Source organism: Lontra canadensis, unplaced genomic scaffold, assembly GCF_010015895.1.
Source record: "Lontra canadensis isolate GAN:19392208 unplaced genomic scaffold, GSC_riverotter_1.0 scaffold65, whole genome shotgun sequence".
In the NCBI taxonomy this organism is placed as follows: Eukaryota; Metazoa; Chordata; class Mammalia; order Carnivora; family Mustelidae; genus Lontra; species Lontra canadensis.
The window spans coordinates 1,808,936-1,824,447 of NW_022631059.1; the positions used below are offsets into that span (position 1 = coordinate 1,808,936).

At 55.9% G+C, this 15,512-nt stretch overlaps 1 protein-coding gene across 1 annotated transcript in view; it reads right to left on the reverse strand.

Annotated features, from left to right (window-relative positions):
- Window positions 1–15,254, reverse strand: part of CDH4 (cadherin 4) — a 136,270-nt gene extending 121,016 nt beyond the window's left edge. Inside the window, exons 1-2 of the mRNA XM_032878710.1 lie at window positions 15,080–15,254; window positions 14,351–14,577 (exon numbers count right to left, since the gene is read on the reverse strand). Of these exons, the coding sequence (XP_032734601.1) occupies window positions 14,351–14,577; window positions 15,080–15,254 (402 nt within the window). The remainder of the gene's footprint in view (window positions 1–14,350; window positions 14,578–15,079) is intronic.
- Window positions 15,255–15,512: the final 258 nt, after the last annotated feature.

The following is a 15,512-nucleotide window of genomic DNA, read 5'->3' on the forward strand; positions in this document are numbered from 1 at the left end:
ATCCCAAGAGCACATTTCTAAGACCCCGAAGATGGGGTCACAGATGACAGACAGCCTGCCGCCCACACAGGCCGCCCCACGCCGTCCCCAGGTCCTGGGCTGACCTGCTGGATGCTTCCTCACCACCGCAAATTCCTTCCACGTTCGGGGAAATGGCATGGGCACAAACCCATCTGATTTGAGAAAGGAATTTACGTACAAAATTTCAAGTTAGTTTCCTGTGGGCCATGCCACGTGGGCGCCGTTCTGCTCATGTGCGAGGCTTCTTAACCGAGGGGCTCCGGGGGCGCGGGGGGGTCACGATGCCTGCCCGGCCCCTCCCCGTCGGTGTCCATCGCCTGGGCCAGTGCTGCCTATTTCTCTGACTGGCCTGCAGACCCCTGGTGCCCAGATGAGGCTTCTTCAGGGGCGGAGCCTGGGGCTGTGATCAGCTCCGCAGACGACAAGAAGGGACGGGTTCTAACTCCCTGGTTGTACCCGCTCTCCTGCCCCCCGGCTGGGCTGTTCTCTGCGTGGTCACTGCGGGGCCGAGGGTCAGACACCCCAGCCTCCGGGGACAGGGAGACCCGTACCCTGAGGGTGGAGGGCTCTGGGGGCCCTGGTAAGGGCACAAGCTTCTTTTTTCCCACTTGCACAGAGAAAGCAACCCTTCCCTCTCACGACACTGAGCAGATGCTGGGAAGGCAGCCGGCCCCTCTTTCCCTTTAAGGCAGCCTGCCTCGGCCGGGGTCCAGTGCGGGCTCTAGCAGCCCCTGTGACTTCTAGCACAGAGTGACCGCAGACCCACTGGCACCATCTCACCTGCCCATCCTTGCACGGCCCTAACGTTTGGGTAGGTAAGTGGCCAATCTGAGGCATAAAAGCACGATGAAGGGAGGCCCGGTGTTCTGAGATCACGGATTGTACCGGGGTCTGTGGTCAGGGGTCCTGCAGGAGGTGACGTGCCATCCTATGCCCGTGATCAGACAGGGGTGGTGAGGGCTTATTCCCTGAACACGAGTGTCACCTGTGTCCCTCCTCTGTCCCTTCCTGTTCTCACTATGTCCTTATTTCTTTGGGCTACAGGTGCTCCCGGAAAGGAAACAACGTGCCCCTCCCCCAGTGTCAAACCTGCCACTGATTTCCGTGGAACATCATCCGATCCCTAAAAACAAAAGTGGCCCTAAAGTCTGTCCTGACAGTTCATTCCTCTGCCTGCTACTTCCCTTTCAATACACATTTGAAAAATAGTATGTTTTGTTTGCCTGCAAGCATGTATATTTGAATGTTTAACGAGGCTGTTATCTGCAGCCTTCTGGCTGGTTTCCATGGCAGCTGAGGACGGATAGAGTAAAATGGTATTTAACAAACACGAAATAAAACAACGGAGAAACATCTCCGTTCTTCAGCAAATAGAACACGCGAGCCGTTCTAAACAAACATTTGCATGAGTTTGGATCTGAGAGGTGCTGAGTGGATTTTCCTGCGTCCACAATGCCGTTGAGCGGACGCAGGTGCGTCTGCCTGCACCCCCACCCCCCTCACTACAGTATTTCTGACTTCCGATCTCTTCTAGGAAGGGGAGGTTTTGCAAATTCCCATGGAAATCGTACAAAGGAAGGTTTCCTGAATGGAATGGCATCGTTATCCCTCGTGTATGTATTCAGGAGGAAAGTCCTAGTCGCTCCCTCAAGCCTAGGGTGCTTGGCAGGGCGGGGGGGGGGGGCGGGCGTTGCTGGTCCTCGATCACACCTGGGCAGGGAGAGACCCTGGCAGGTGCAGTGGCTGGCCCAGGTCGTGCGGCTGCAGCTGTGGGGCTGGGGCCTGAACTCACTTGCCCCTCTCTGCCCTGTGGCTGGTCACAGTGACGCAGAGCGTGGTCCCAACACCCCCTCCCACCTGGAGCCAAGAGGGCAGACTGGAGTCCGGAAGCTGTGAGCAGCCCTGGGGAAGGAGTTCTGTTGTGGCTGCTCAGGAACTTTTACCAGTCGGGCTCATATAGTTGGGAAGGGGTCACGCTGTTCCTACTGACATCAAAACCACAGTTCTCTTGATGAGGGCCCCAGAGCTCCCCGCTTGTCCTCCTTAGCCTTGTCCCCCTCTAACAAGAGGACACAGGATGGCACAGCACCCGGGCACAGAAGGGATGGGGTGTGCCCTGCAGGGCAGCTATGTGTGCAGACAGCACACTCGCGGGCCAGCTCCCACGCACAGAAGTGCAGGATGGGGGACCCCACTACATCCAGACAGGCGTCTGTGTGCGTCCATGTGGCCAGCCAGGCAGCTCGGCCGTCCTGGCCTCCCTAGCTCGCCGAACACCTGTCCCCAGACCACAGCCTCAGCACCTGCCGACATCTGGAAAGAGACCATTCTCAGGGGTGTGGCCTCCTGTGCATCTGTAGGGTGTCCCCGACCCCCACCCACTTGAAGCCAGACTCCCTCCCCAGCCCCCACCCCCGGGTTGTGACCACACAGTGAATCTAGGCTTCTCTGTCCACCTGGGTGGAGAGCTTGCTGGAGAGAACCAAGAAAATTGTGTTTGGTTGGAAACATTTTTAAATGAAATTACTCTTCATCTTACAGAAAAAAATAATACAATTGCAGTTAAAAAAAAATTAAATTAAATTAGCGAGTTAAGCCAAACAGTGTTACTTTCTTCCGGAGTTGTTAGCAGTGGGACTGAATGAATCTTTCACATTGGTGTCAATTAGTGAGAAAAATGGTCAGCGTCGTTGGCGTTGATGGAAGCTTCGAAGAGGACGTGATCAGGGTCTGCCTGAGAATTTTAACTCAACCAGACTTCAATCATGTTTCCTTCTGGAAGGTGGCCTCACGGTCACTCCTGCTGTCCACGGAGCACGTGGGGCCCCCAGGACGAGCTCTGGGCCACGCCAGCATCCCTGAGCTTGCTGGGCATTCTTCTCAAGGCAGGACATGCCCGCGGCCACCTCACTGTGGTTTCCACAAACATCTTCAGGAATAAGAAGGATTTCATACCTAACCAAATACTGTGGGAGCCAGGGCTTTGCACAGAACCACAAACCTGTGTTGGTCTGGAAACCAGTTTGATTTTCACTCAAACACCCATAGGAGGGCAGCCGGGATGTCCTGTGCCTCCCACTTCCCGAAGGCGGTGGTCTCCGTGAGGCCCCCGCATGCTGGCTCGTGTGTGCACACACACCCGCCAGCCCCGCCACGAGCTAAAGGCCCTGGGGGCGGGTGAGCAACGCACACCCCGGCTCACGCCCATCTGCCAGGCTCACAGCTCGCGTGCACGCATGCCTGTGCTGTCTCAGCTCACTGGACCCCGGGAGAAGCGTCCCCCAGGGCTGGCCACCCTGCACCCCCGGCCAGACTCAGATGGGCTGAGACAGGATTTCACTCCAGGACAGGAGAAGCCGCAGCCGGACGAGGCCTCTGTCTGGAAAGCGGGCTCCTTCTCCGATTTTAGTCTTCGGTCCAGAGGTCACCTTCCTGACCCCTGGACACGGCAGCAGCCTCTGACCTCTGCTCAGGACCCCTCCCTAATTCCCAGTGGTGCCCCTGCATCATTTAACAGAGCCAGGTGTCCGGTGGGGACGCAGCAGCCCTCAGTGGTCACTCCCCCGGGGAACCAGGAGAGTGACTTGGGGCCTGTCGGACTCATGGGACCCCAGGTTTCTCAGAGGGTGCCCTGCCTGTTGTGTCCACACTCGTGATCACGCTCCTGGAGACCAAACAGGACCCGTGCAGCCCGTCTCCCTGCTAACAGGCCCAGAACCTTCCTTGCCTGGCGGTGAGGCTCTCTCGCACACGACTTCCATGTCAATCACCAGCAAGCCCCCCAGGGTTCTCCTTAGGCTCCGCGCCATCCGCAGGCCTGGGGCACATCCCCTGGGACAGGCTGGGCAGGGTCAGGTGGCTTCTCCCTGGGGCTCTGCAGGCGACCCTTCACCCCCGCCCCTGCCGAAGGAAGGGCTGACCCAGGCCCCCGAGCACTCAGGGCTGTCTGCAGCCTGAAACAGCGTCTGAGTTTGACCTTCGCGCCGGGACCCTCCTGCTCACCCCGGCCCGGAGAGGCCGAGTCGGGGGGGACACGTCCGCCCCGGCCCAGGGCTGTTCTCCAAGACGAGGGACGGACAAAGAAGCCAAGATGACCTTCGACCGACCGAACAATCCCTCGTGCCCTTCATGCCAACCAAGGGTTAAAAGCCGCCGTGGGTTTGAGTTTGGCTCATCTCTTGAGCTCCAGGAGGGAGGCGCTGAGCGGGGGGCCATGACCTCAGCCTCTGGAAAGGGATTGCGCCCAGCCGTTTGTGGGGGTCTCTGAGGTGCCGGGCCGCCCGCTGTGTGCCCGTCACTGTTTGCTGCTGCTCAGTGGCACTTTGGCCGTCTGTGTCCTGGGAAAGGATAAAAGAATGTCTTGCTGCTTTCTGAAGTCTCCATCCCTCTGGCAGCACCTAACGACCTTCTGGGCACTGTGCCCAAGGCGACACCTCACGTGGAAAGGCCCCTGTGGCCGCCTTCAGTGAAAACCACCGTGTGTCAGGGTTCGGGCTGGCACACCAGCCTCCTGTGCTCACGGGGGGCCTTCCCTGCCTCCGCTGGCCTCCCCCGCAGGCCTCAGCTTTCAGGGGGACAGGTGGATGGCAGGAGCTTGTCCTCAGCAGGCCCTCTCCAGTCCACTGTCTGGTGACCAGTCTGGGAGTCCTTGGTGATAGCAGTGACGACTCCTGCCCACTCTCAGGATGGAGGAGGACAGACCGTGGGGACGGTGGCCAGGCCATGACAGGGAGGGGGCACAGACCGTGGGGACGGGGGTCAGGCTGTGAGAGGAAGGGGGGACAGACTGTGGGGAGGGGGTCAGGCCGTGACAGGGAGGGGGTACAGACTGGGGATGGGGGCCAGGCTGTGAGAAGAAGGGGGCACGGACCGTGGGGACGGGGCCCAGGCGGTGACAGGGAGGTGGGATGGACATGGGGATGGGGGACAGGCTGTGAGAGGGAGGGGGACTGGAATACGGGGAGGGAGGCTGAGGGACTGCAGCCCTGAAGCTAGGGGCCTTGGCCAGACTTGTCCTCACTGTGCTGGGGACCCGAGCCACTGTATGACCAGGACCTGAGGGCATCTGGAGCCCTGGGTTGGAGGGGGGGGGACACGGGTTCCATCTGACTCCCTCAGCAGGCAGGCGAGGCTACAGGCCTGGTCAGAGCATGTCGTGGGGCCAATGAGCCAAAGCCCCACCGTCTGGGCGGTGTCACCAGCAGACATTTCTTATCCCTGTCCTGGAGGCCAGAAGTCTGAGGTCAAGGTGTGGGCAGGGTCAGTTCCCGCCGAGGGCCGTGGGGGAGAGTCTGCCCCAGGCCCCTCTCCTCGACTCTGGTGGCTCGCCGGCCATGCCCGCCTCCCCTGCTCTCTGCCTTCCCCTTCACGGTGCTGTGTCCACACGCGTCTGTGCCTGGAATCGTCCTCCACGTGCACATCTGCTCGAGGGACCGCACCTTAACGAATAGGTCCACTGAGCCCTTGTGACAAGCTCAGTCCCGCTCCAAGCGACGGCAGATCAGGGCCCAACACGGGCTTCTCCGGGGGACGCGCTCAGCCCGTCCGATCGCGGAGTCCAAACTGCGCGGAACCTGGGACGGCGGCCACCGGGCACCGGGTATCTCTCATACATGCTGACATGCGTGTTACCAGCAGGGATTCGTCCCCGGAACAACGGTCTCTACACCCACAGGCCCCACTGCCCTTCCCCACGTGAGCGCACGGCTTCATCTGCAGTGTTTGCTGCTAGGCCGGACGTCGCTCCGAGTCCCCGGGGGCGATCCAGCACTCCGGTGGGAAATATGTGACCTCATTTGCATTTTCTAATTGAATTGCTATCAGCTTTCCTGCAAGACTGCACAAAAAAAAGTTATTCCAGATTTCAGCACGGCTGGTATTACCCACAGAAAGGCCGCCTTTGAATCGTTGCTAAGAGAGGAAACGGAAAGGGGAAAACTTGCCAGATTTTTATGGTTCACCTCACTGGGGAGCTGTCAGTTTTGTCCAGCTCCACCGGTCGCTGAAAGCCTGGGCGGGGAGGCTGCACTTGGAGGAACCCGGGTGCGAGAGAAACGGGATTCACGGAACCGGGAAATTAGGGGGTCCCCGCGCTGGTCCTTGGGGATTTGCTTCAAAGCTCCTTTTGGCAAAGAGCTTCCTGGGACTTTCCAGGACTCTGCTCCCTTGGAGAAGGGGCTTTCTGTGTCTAGGACCTTCTGCCAGCGGCACCCCTGCTCGCTGTGTCCCCGTCTGAACTCCCCACCCTCCCCAAACTCAGCCAGGAAGCCCTCGGCACGCATTAAAAAAAGTTCCGCCTAGAGCTAAATTAAACCTAGTTTGGGGGGGGCTGGGGTGGGCTGGGGTCATTTCACCTGTTTTCTTTAAGGACACCCCATCGGTCGCATATCATGGACTGCAAAGCCCGTCGTTCCTCCACTGTCCTGGGTAGGGCTCTGCAAACGTTTTGTTAAGGGGTCAGATAGTTAAGGAGTTTAGGCATCGCAGGCCGAGAAGTGAAAGCGACGAGGTCACCATGGATATTTACACGACCCCTTCAAAGTCCAGAGACCGTTCTTAGCTCGCAGGCCATCAAAAGGCAGGTGGCAGGTCAGACCTGGCTGCGGGCTCTACCGCGCTGCCTCTGGCTCCAGGGTGCCGGTCTTACACAAATCAAGTGTCCGCAACGTGTTTATGTGAAGTGGGTGAATTCCACTGTATGAAAAATCATACCTCTGTAAAGATGATTTTTAAAAGAACGTTAAGTATTTTTTTTGAGCTTGCCATTCTGCTCCATTTGTCTGATAACTTTGCTCCTAAAGCATCCCATTAAAAAAATATTCTATTTTATATTTGACACAGAGAGAGAGCGCAAGCAGGGGAGAGGCAGAGGGAGAGGGAGAAGCAGACTCCTGGCTGAGCGGGAAGCCGGATGTGGGACTCGATCCCAGGATCCTGGGATCATGACCTGAGCTGAAGGCAGAGGCTTAATGACTGAGCCACCCAGGCTCCCAAATCACCCCATTTTAATCACCGTGGTTCAGTGGATCTCAAACGGGGACGGTTTTGTCCCCGGGAGCATTTTGCAAAGACTGGAGAGAGCTTTGGTGGCAGTGAGGGTGGTGGGCGTGGGGGCTGGGGATCCGGTGGCACCTCCTATGGGGTGCAGGACAGTGTACCCCACCACGGAGAAGGATCCAGACTGAACTCCAGCAGTGCTGAGAGGTGAAGAAACGGCTTTGGTTTGCACACACACCTCACCACGTCCCAGATACAACCCCCCCATCTTCATGCTGCTCTGGGCTATTCCCAGTCCTCTGCGCTTTCATTTAAAAATTTAAAGTCATCTAGGGGCGCCTGCTGGGTGGCTCCGCTGGGGAAGCCTCTGCCTTCAGCCCAGGTCAGGATCTCAGGGTCCTGGAATCGAGTCCTGCATGGGGCCCCTGCTCAGTGCCGAGTCCGCACAAGCGTCTCCCTTTCCCTCTGCCCCATCCCCCTGCTGTCTCTCTCTCTTCCTCAAACAAATAAATCTTGAAAAAAATTTGAAGTCCTCCGTCCGCCCTTCTATCAACAAGCAAGCACACAAGACACGCCGTGGTTTTTGTTGGTTTTGTGTTGTTGAGTCTACGGAGCCTCTGGGGGAGCAGATGTCACCGGCTCCAAGCCTCTGAGTTACGAGCAGGCGCGCTCGGGTCTTCAAGGTCTTTGGTTGTTCTCAGCGACAGGGAAGGGTCCCGTGAAGGTTTCGTTAGGTTCATTCCTGGTTATGTGATCACCTTCAACGCTGCTGTCATCGGCACCCGACTCAGATGTCATTTGGTGACTACTTACTCCTGGTGCGCGGAGGTGTAACTGCTTTCACACCCAGCCCTCTCGCTAACGAACCTCACTCAGCCAGCCCAGCTTCTCTGCGGGTCATTTCAGATTTTCTACATCCGTAATCCTGCAAGCGACACTAATGCCAGTTCCGTTTCCTCGCTCTCCTCTGCTTGCCTGACCTCGTGGGCTCGAGGCTCGGGCATGGGACGCGAGGACGTCCTCGTGCTATTTCGGACGTCACGGAGGCCTCCTATTCCCCGGGCTGCTGGCTGTGTGCTGTGTGCCCTGGACGAGGTTAGGGACGGCCCCTTCTCTTCCCAGCTTGCTGGGTGTTTCTTCCTGAATGGAAGTTACCTTCCATTTTAACAACGGACGTTCAGACGGTCGTGGGATATCCGTCCTTTACTCTGTGCTGAATTACACGTACCCATTTTCCAGCGCCGAAGCCATCTTTGGCTCTGGGAACAGACCACGGCAGCCGTGGCTTGTCCCTTGCAAACACGGGTTCACTTGAGCTCGTTACTGCTTTGCTCACGTGTTGTTTTCATCTATTTACGAGTGGCCTGGCGCGCAGCCACCCGCCGTCCTCCTGCCCCTTAGGGTTCTCGCTGGTTTTGACAAGGCACATGTTCGGGGTCTCTGGCCGAGACTGCGCACACCTTCGGCCCCCCCGGCATGTGGGCGTGGCCTTGGGACACGGGTTTGAATGTAAATTTGTCCGTAATAACAACTAGTTCTGATTTTCTTCTCCCGTCAGATTCAGCAAGTTGATGACATTCCCGCAACGTTATCTTTCCAGGGATGTTCCCCCGTACGTCGGCGTAAGTGGTACGTGACCCACGGAGCCACGTGTGAGACGGGTCACGACGCCGTTTGCACGGTGGGTGAGGGTTACTGGCGGCTTCCCTTCTCCGTCCGATCCACCCGGGAGTTTAGAGTCAGCTCTGGTCTGTGAATTCTACCGTTTTGATTCCATTACCCTCTCCTCTTGGTTTTCCTGTTTCCTTCTTTCTACTTCGTTGCACTCACTTCTTTCCCTAATTTCTTGGACGGACGTGCAGACGGCCGTTTCCACCTCGCTTCTGTTCTTAGGCATCTGGAGGCTGCTCTGTCCGGCCGGCCCAGACCTCGGCTCCTCCCGCCGATGTCCGTGCTCAGTCCAGGTTACTCTGGACCCTGCACGTGGCTCCTTCCTACCCGAGGGCCCGTCGGAAGGCTCTTCACTCGGCGTCCAAATCTATGGGGACTTTTCGGTCACCTTCCCTGCGACCGATTCCCAGCTTCGTCGCTCGGATTCTAAGCCTGTGGTTGGAGGTTCAGCCTCCGGTCGGGCCCGCTTCACGCAGGCTCTGGGCGTCCCTTAAATGACGCGGACGCAGCCTTGGTGGGGTCTGGGTTTCACACGGGAGGCCCAGACTTACTAGATGTGTGGGTCTAGTCTTCCTTTCCTGTTGATACTCCGTCTGCTTTCATGTACTCAGAGGAGCACGCCAAGTTTTACAATCGAATATTTGTCTCTTTCTCCTTCAGTTCCACCACCTTTGCCTTAGTATCTGAAGCCCACAGTTCAGGACCGTGCAGCAACCGAGGGTCCGAGCGCCCAGCTCCCTTCTGCTGAGAGTTGTGTGGTATCTCCCCTGCCTGTTCCTACTTTCACTTTTTCTCCATCCTTGCCCTTTTTAGATCTGTCTTCTGTGACCTCTATAGAGTTGGGGTTTGTCTTTGATCTGTCAACTTGTTTCCTTTTAATTACAAAAGCTCATCTTTTCCATTTATTGTAATTGATCTATACTTGCAAATCCAACAGCTTTCTCAAGCAGAAACATGGAGCTCCTCTGTCCTTTCCTTCCATTTTTTTTGGATTGCTAAGTTTTAGTACTCTGCTTTCCCATCTGGTATGTGAGAACTTAAACGATCTTATGACTTTTTTTTTTTTATGAAGGTCTACTTTTTTGGGCTCCCTACTTAATGGGGAGCCTGCTTCTCCCTCCCCTTTACCCTCCCCCTTCATGCTCTCTCTCTTGCTTACTCTATCTCAAATAAATCAACAAAATCTTAAAAAAAAGACTACTTGCTTGAAAATCCACATTGTTGACAGAGGAAAAGAACAAATTATTATTATTTAAGGCACTTAAAAAAAATATTGCCTAAATTTGCAGACTTGAAGAGGTGAAAACCTTTGCGTAGCAAGTGCACCCAGGAGGCGGGAGGGTTTGGCTCTCCTTTGCCTGGATCTGGTTGTTATTGTCGGGGTCGATTCCACGTTAAAACATGTTAACCCCCTAGGGTCTGCCTGGGCCTACTTAGCCATAGTGACTCCATGTTGCCTAGGTAGACATTTTGTTGTTTAATAAATGCCTCAACAGTTATTGATATCAGTTTCAGGTAACTAATACTAAAACACATACCTAAAACAAGGCCATTTTGTTGTTTAAATAAACGCCTCAACAGTTACTAGTATTGGTTCCAGGTAACCGTTACTAACACACACAGGTAGGAGACATCCAATCAGCCAAAGCCACATATGTAGAGGTCTGCGATTGTGCCCTATAAAAACTAGCCTGTAAGGCCAAGGGGCGTCGCTCTCTTTGGAGGCGGCCCTGGCCGGTCAGTCTGACTTCTAATGCTTGGCCTAGAATAAAGCTTTACGTAACTTTTACTTTGTCTCAGCCTCGTTTCCCTGGCCGGTCAGTCTAACTTCTAATGCTTGGCATAGAATAAAGCTTTGCGTAACTTTGTCTCAGTCTCATTCCTTTGATAACGGACCCAACATTATTAAGCGACCCGGTGAGAGCAGAACACGTCCTGTGCAATCATGTTAAAGTCCTGTGAGAATCCCATGGGAGGATGAAGATCTGTTATTATGACAGGTTTTTATCCCTTGTGTGCAAGGTCAGACACTACAGAGACTTTAGGTCCCTCCTCAAGTTCAGATTTACTTCTGACCTGCAGGGCTGCCTCCCTTGGCCAGTGATGTGTCCACCACCGTGACCTTGTATTGATTCTCCAAGACCTTGGAACAGGGGTCTTTGTCTTATCCGAGTTGTGTATTAATTTGATTTCCATCATCTTCCAGGATGATGTGAGCAGCCTGGGCCCTCTGACTCCATGCCTGCTTTCCTGCCCATGAAGTGTGTCACCTGCCGTGCTCACGGCTTTCTGCATCTACTTAATCTTTTCATGGCTTTTCCTTCTGGACTTTTATCACCAAGCACCCTGTTTCCGCCTGATGAACACAACCTGTGGCAGAATCTCTTGGGGTGCTTCCTGAAGGGGACTCCTACTGGGTAACAGAATCCCGTGTCTGTTACCACCCACCGCCTTCTGGCACCCATGGTCCCCACGAGAAGCCAGCTCCCATGTCACCATTGTGCCTTCCCTGGAGCTGGCTTCTGTTTGCTTTCAGAGACTTCGGTTTTCAGACATTTTACCATAAAACGCCTGTCATGGATTGATTGTGTGTGTTCCCCAATTCCTATGCTCCAAGCTGATCCTCAGGGTGATGGTGTTAGGAGGTGTGGCCTTGGGGGTGATTAGGATCAGAGGAGGTCATGTGGGTGGAGCTCCTGAAATGGGACTGGTTCCATCGGTGACTTTCTTCTGTCCCCTTGCTGTCAGGGGAGGATAAAAGACAGCCAAGACAACAGTCGGCAGGAGACCCACCTGGGGACCTGACCACGCTACCATTCTGATCACAGAGCTCCAGCCTCCAGAACCGTGAGGAACACGTGTCTGTTGTCCACAAGCTGCCCAGCCTACGGTATGTTCTTCCAGCAGCCTGAATGGACAAAGACCATGCCTGAGTGCTATTTTCTTCCTATTAGCTTGTGTAGAGTTCGTGGGGTGTGTTGGAGAGAAGCCTGGATGTCTGCTGCCATTATCTTTTCAAATGTTACTTCTGCTCCATTTTTTTCCCCCTCCACCCCATATTCCAAACACGCATGTGCTGGCACTTCTTGCAACTTTTCCAATGCCTTTACTCTTCCTTCTGTGTTTTCCTTCTCTTTAACTCCTTGTGATTTAGCCTGAATGTTTCCTCTGACAATTTTTGCTTTGCTAATACTCTCTTCAACTGTGTCTAATCTGTAGATGTATCTATCCAGTGAGCTTTTTCTTTTGTTTGTTATATTTTTCATCCTAAATTGCCCAATTCTTTTTTATTCTTCTAATTCTTTCTCAAAATCTTGTTTTAGATGTGCTTAAACACAGTAAGCAGAGATCTTATAATATCTATGTCTGATAACTTTGTCACCTGGTGTCACTGAGGGTCTTGTCCCTTCTCCACTGAGTGCCCAGTCATTTTCAGCTGAGTGCTAGACATTGTGTATAAGAGAAGATGGGTATAACCCGAGGCCCAGTAAGATACCTTCCACCAGAGCAGATTTACATTTGATTCTGATAGGTGGTTAGGGATAACAGCAATATGGCATCACCTTAATCTATTTATAGACAGTGACGTTATTCAAAGCTTGGCATTGGTCTCTATAAGGACATGTCAACTAAGTGACTCAGTGTCTCACACACACCCTCCTTCTTGCCCCCAGGAACCACCCTGGGGAGGGTTCAGTGGCTGTGATGGGCACAGGACTCTGAGGGTTGGGACCATGCTGACGACAGCAGTAAGAACCGCATCCTTGTGGCAGGGCTCTTGCAGGTCTGCAATGTGTAGGACACATCATCTCATACAATACTTGTGACAACTCTTGTTATCCCATTTTCCAGATCAGTAAATCCAAGTGGTCATGTGACTTGTCCCAGAGCATCAACCTGTAGATTGGAGGATACTTGGCTACAAAGTGCAACCAGGGTCCTTTACGAAGCTGGGCTCAGCCATACCTAGAAAGCCAGTCTCACTCTTTTCTAGAACACCAATTCTCCCTTGCAGCAAAGGGGCTGCGGTCACATGGCTCAGCGTCCCCATCTGTGAAGTGGGGGCAGTGACAGGAGCCACTTGAGGGTCAGAAGAGTGGATGCCTTTTAGGAGGTGCCCAGGTACCATTCGAAAACGTTAGGACAAGGAAATTTGGGTTTGAAAGTAAGAAGAAACAAGGGCCCATCAGGTGACCTTAGATAGAGCAGGGCTGGTTGGGTGGGCTGTAGAGACGCTGCCCACCTCTCATACACACAGGGGTGCGGCCCCACAGCACCAGGCCACTGGACTCACGGGATGGCCTGAGCCTGGGACATGGACTCGCTGTCTCCCCTTTCAACCCTTGGGTGTGGATGGGCCAGCCTGGTGTGGGCTGGAGGGCCCTTGACTGAGGACCGTCTAACTGCAGTCACCTTCAGAGCGTCAGGGGAGAAACTGAGTCAGAAACCGCATCATTAACAGCCTAATGAAAGGTGTCGTGATGCTTCAACTAGTGCCTCTTATATGGGGCCTCCGCGGACTTTCAGGACCTCTGTCCTCTGCTCACAGGCCCCTGGCTTTCGCATCACAGTCAGGGAGATGAGCGTTGACACAGCCGGCACTGGCCGTCGGCCCCTGGCCCTGCGCCTGGAGGACCCCCCGCTCCATGGGCCACATCCCGGGGTCGCCCCCCGGCCCGCCTGGACAGCTGCCTTCTCACGGGCACGGGGCTGGTCATCACCCCTCACGAAAGAATGGAACCCACGACCGTCTGTCTTAAGGTCTTCAGCACCCACACGGGGAGGCCTGGAACTTGGTTTCGAGGTGAGGCCCCAGATCAACACACCATGAGGGCACTTGACGTCCTTCCCCAGGATCAGCTCATCACCAGCGGGCAAAGCCACCCACCAGAGTCACGGCTTTCTCTTACCTACCGTAAACCGCCTCTACTTTGTTTACAAACAAGATGAAACACAACACAGGCCACTGTTTTCCCAAAGTGGGTTCCTTGGCACACCTGCCTTACAAGATGTTCCATGAAGAGGGTTCCTTGACCAGCAGGCTTGGGAAACTTGCAGTCTGCACCCCCCCCCGCCCCCGGCAACTCCCAGAGCATATTAATTACGTGAGGCTCTGGGTAAATCCACAGAAAGGAATCTGATCGACTTGCTTTAACCCTTTGCTTCCCAGGGCTCTTTTCCGAGGGGATGCCGGGGATGCCGCGGAGGATGTGGCTTCGAGAGGCGTGTTCTCGGTTGCTGACGCATGGCACACGCATCACGGTAATGCTGATGGCCGCCGGGCCCCCCTGGTACCCGAAAGGCTTTCAACACTTGGGCTGATCCCCAGGCACCTGTTGTAAGGCCCACCCGGGCTGGTGCTTCCCTGCTCACCTGCCAGCCCCAGGCCTGAGGCCCAAGCTGCAGGCAGGCGAGACCCAGAATTTCAGGCGCCCAGTGAGGAACGGGAGGGAACAAGTAAGACCGTCTGGAGGGCGAGTGCCGTGCATTCCCGCGGGCACGGGGCCCCTGCGCCCGACCTTGAGGCAGACGTCCCTCAGGAAGGGGGCAGGTCAGAGGGTCCCCTGGGGCTGGCACAGCCCGCTGAGATGTCCCACTCTCGGGGAGCCTCTGCGGAGGGAGGGAGGATGCGCCCCAAGCTCCGTGTGAAGTCACATCTTACCTTGTGTGCGGAGCGGGCAGACGAGGGCTGGGCCACCAGCAGGCGCACCACGGCGTCCCATCGCTCGGCCGTCTGGCGGTCCCATGCGGTCACGGTGAACGCCACCTGCTCGGAGGGGATCCACAGCTCCCGGGTGGCAAAGACCGTCCCGTCTGCCTCGACTTGGAAGTCCGTGCTGTTGGTCTCGTACTGTGTCCCTCTGGTCCCCCAACAGCGGATGAATGCAACTGCAAGTGGGAAGGGAGACAGGGTCAGGACCGGGCCGGCGGGTGGAGGGGACACGGGTGCCCACGTGCTTGCCGTTAAGCCACAGGTTCTTGGTCTCCCAAGGAGCGACGCGGGGAAAATAATGAGTAACTGATCTTTTGACCTTTAGGTATTGGGTTTCATCTCTCCTGCCCCGGGGAATTAGCTGTCGGCCGTCGCAGGACGTAAAACCGCAAAGGGTGCGCCCTTCTCCGTTCTAGCCGGCAGCTGGCTGCGCTCCGTCCCCGCACACACACCTCTCCGCCCGTATCCCCGAGTCTGTGAGTGGCCCGGCGGGTCTGCCTGCCTGAGAACGGCCCACCCAGCCGCCCCCCAGCCCCGGGAAACCCCGAGCTGCCAGCTCGCTCGCTTGCCCGCCACGGATGTGTGTTTCCACCCCAAGAAGGAGCCGGGAGGGCGGTGTTCTCACTGGGGCTCCAATCTGCTGTGTTCTTGGTGCTTCTTATCACCCAGCGACCCAACCTGACCCCCGCAGACTGGGTCGGGGCAGGTGGGGCAGGACCTGGGGGCAGTTGGGGGCTTTAGGACCTGGACGCGGGGCAGTGGGGGCCGCGGGTTTCCCGATACCCCGGCGCACAGCTTTGCTCCCCACGCAGGTATTAGGCACCGCATCAATGGGCCCTGCTGAGGACTCCATCGAACCAAGATGCCGGGAAGGACCCCTCGGAAGCCGGCGTTGACCGGGACCACATCAGTGCGTTTCCTACCCAAGTGTGCGTGCAGATGTCGCCAGTGCCGTGCTAAAAGGGGGGGCTCCAGCAGCCGGTGTCACATTCCCTGAGAGAAACGGTGGAGGAAGTTACCTGATATTTATAGAAGGGCGGGTCTCTCGGCACGTGCAGTGGGAGGATTGGTTTTTAAAGCAACGTCACTGTCACAGCTTCCATGATTTAAT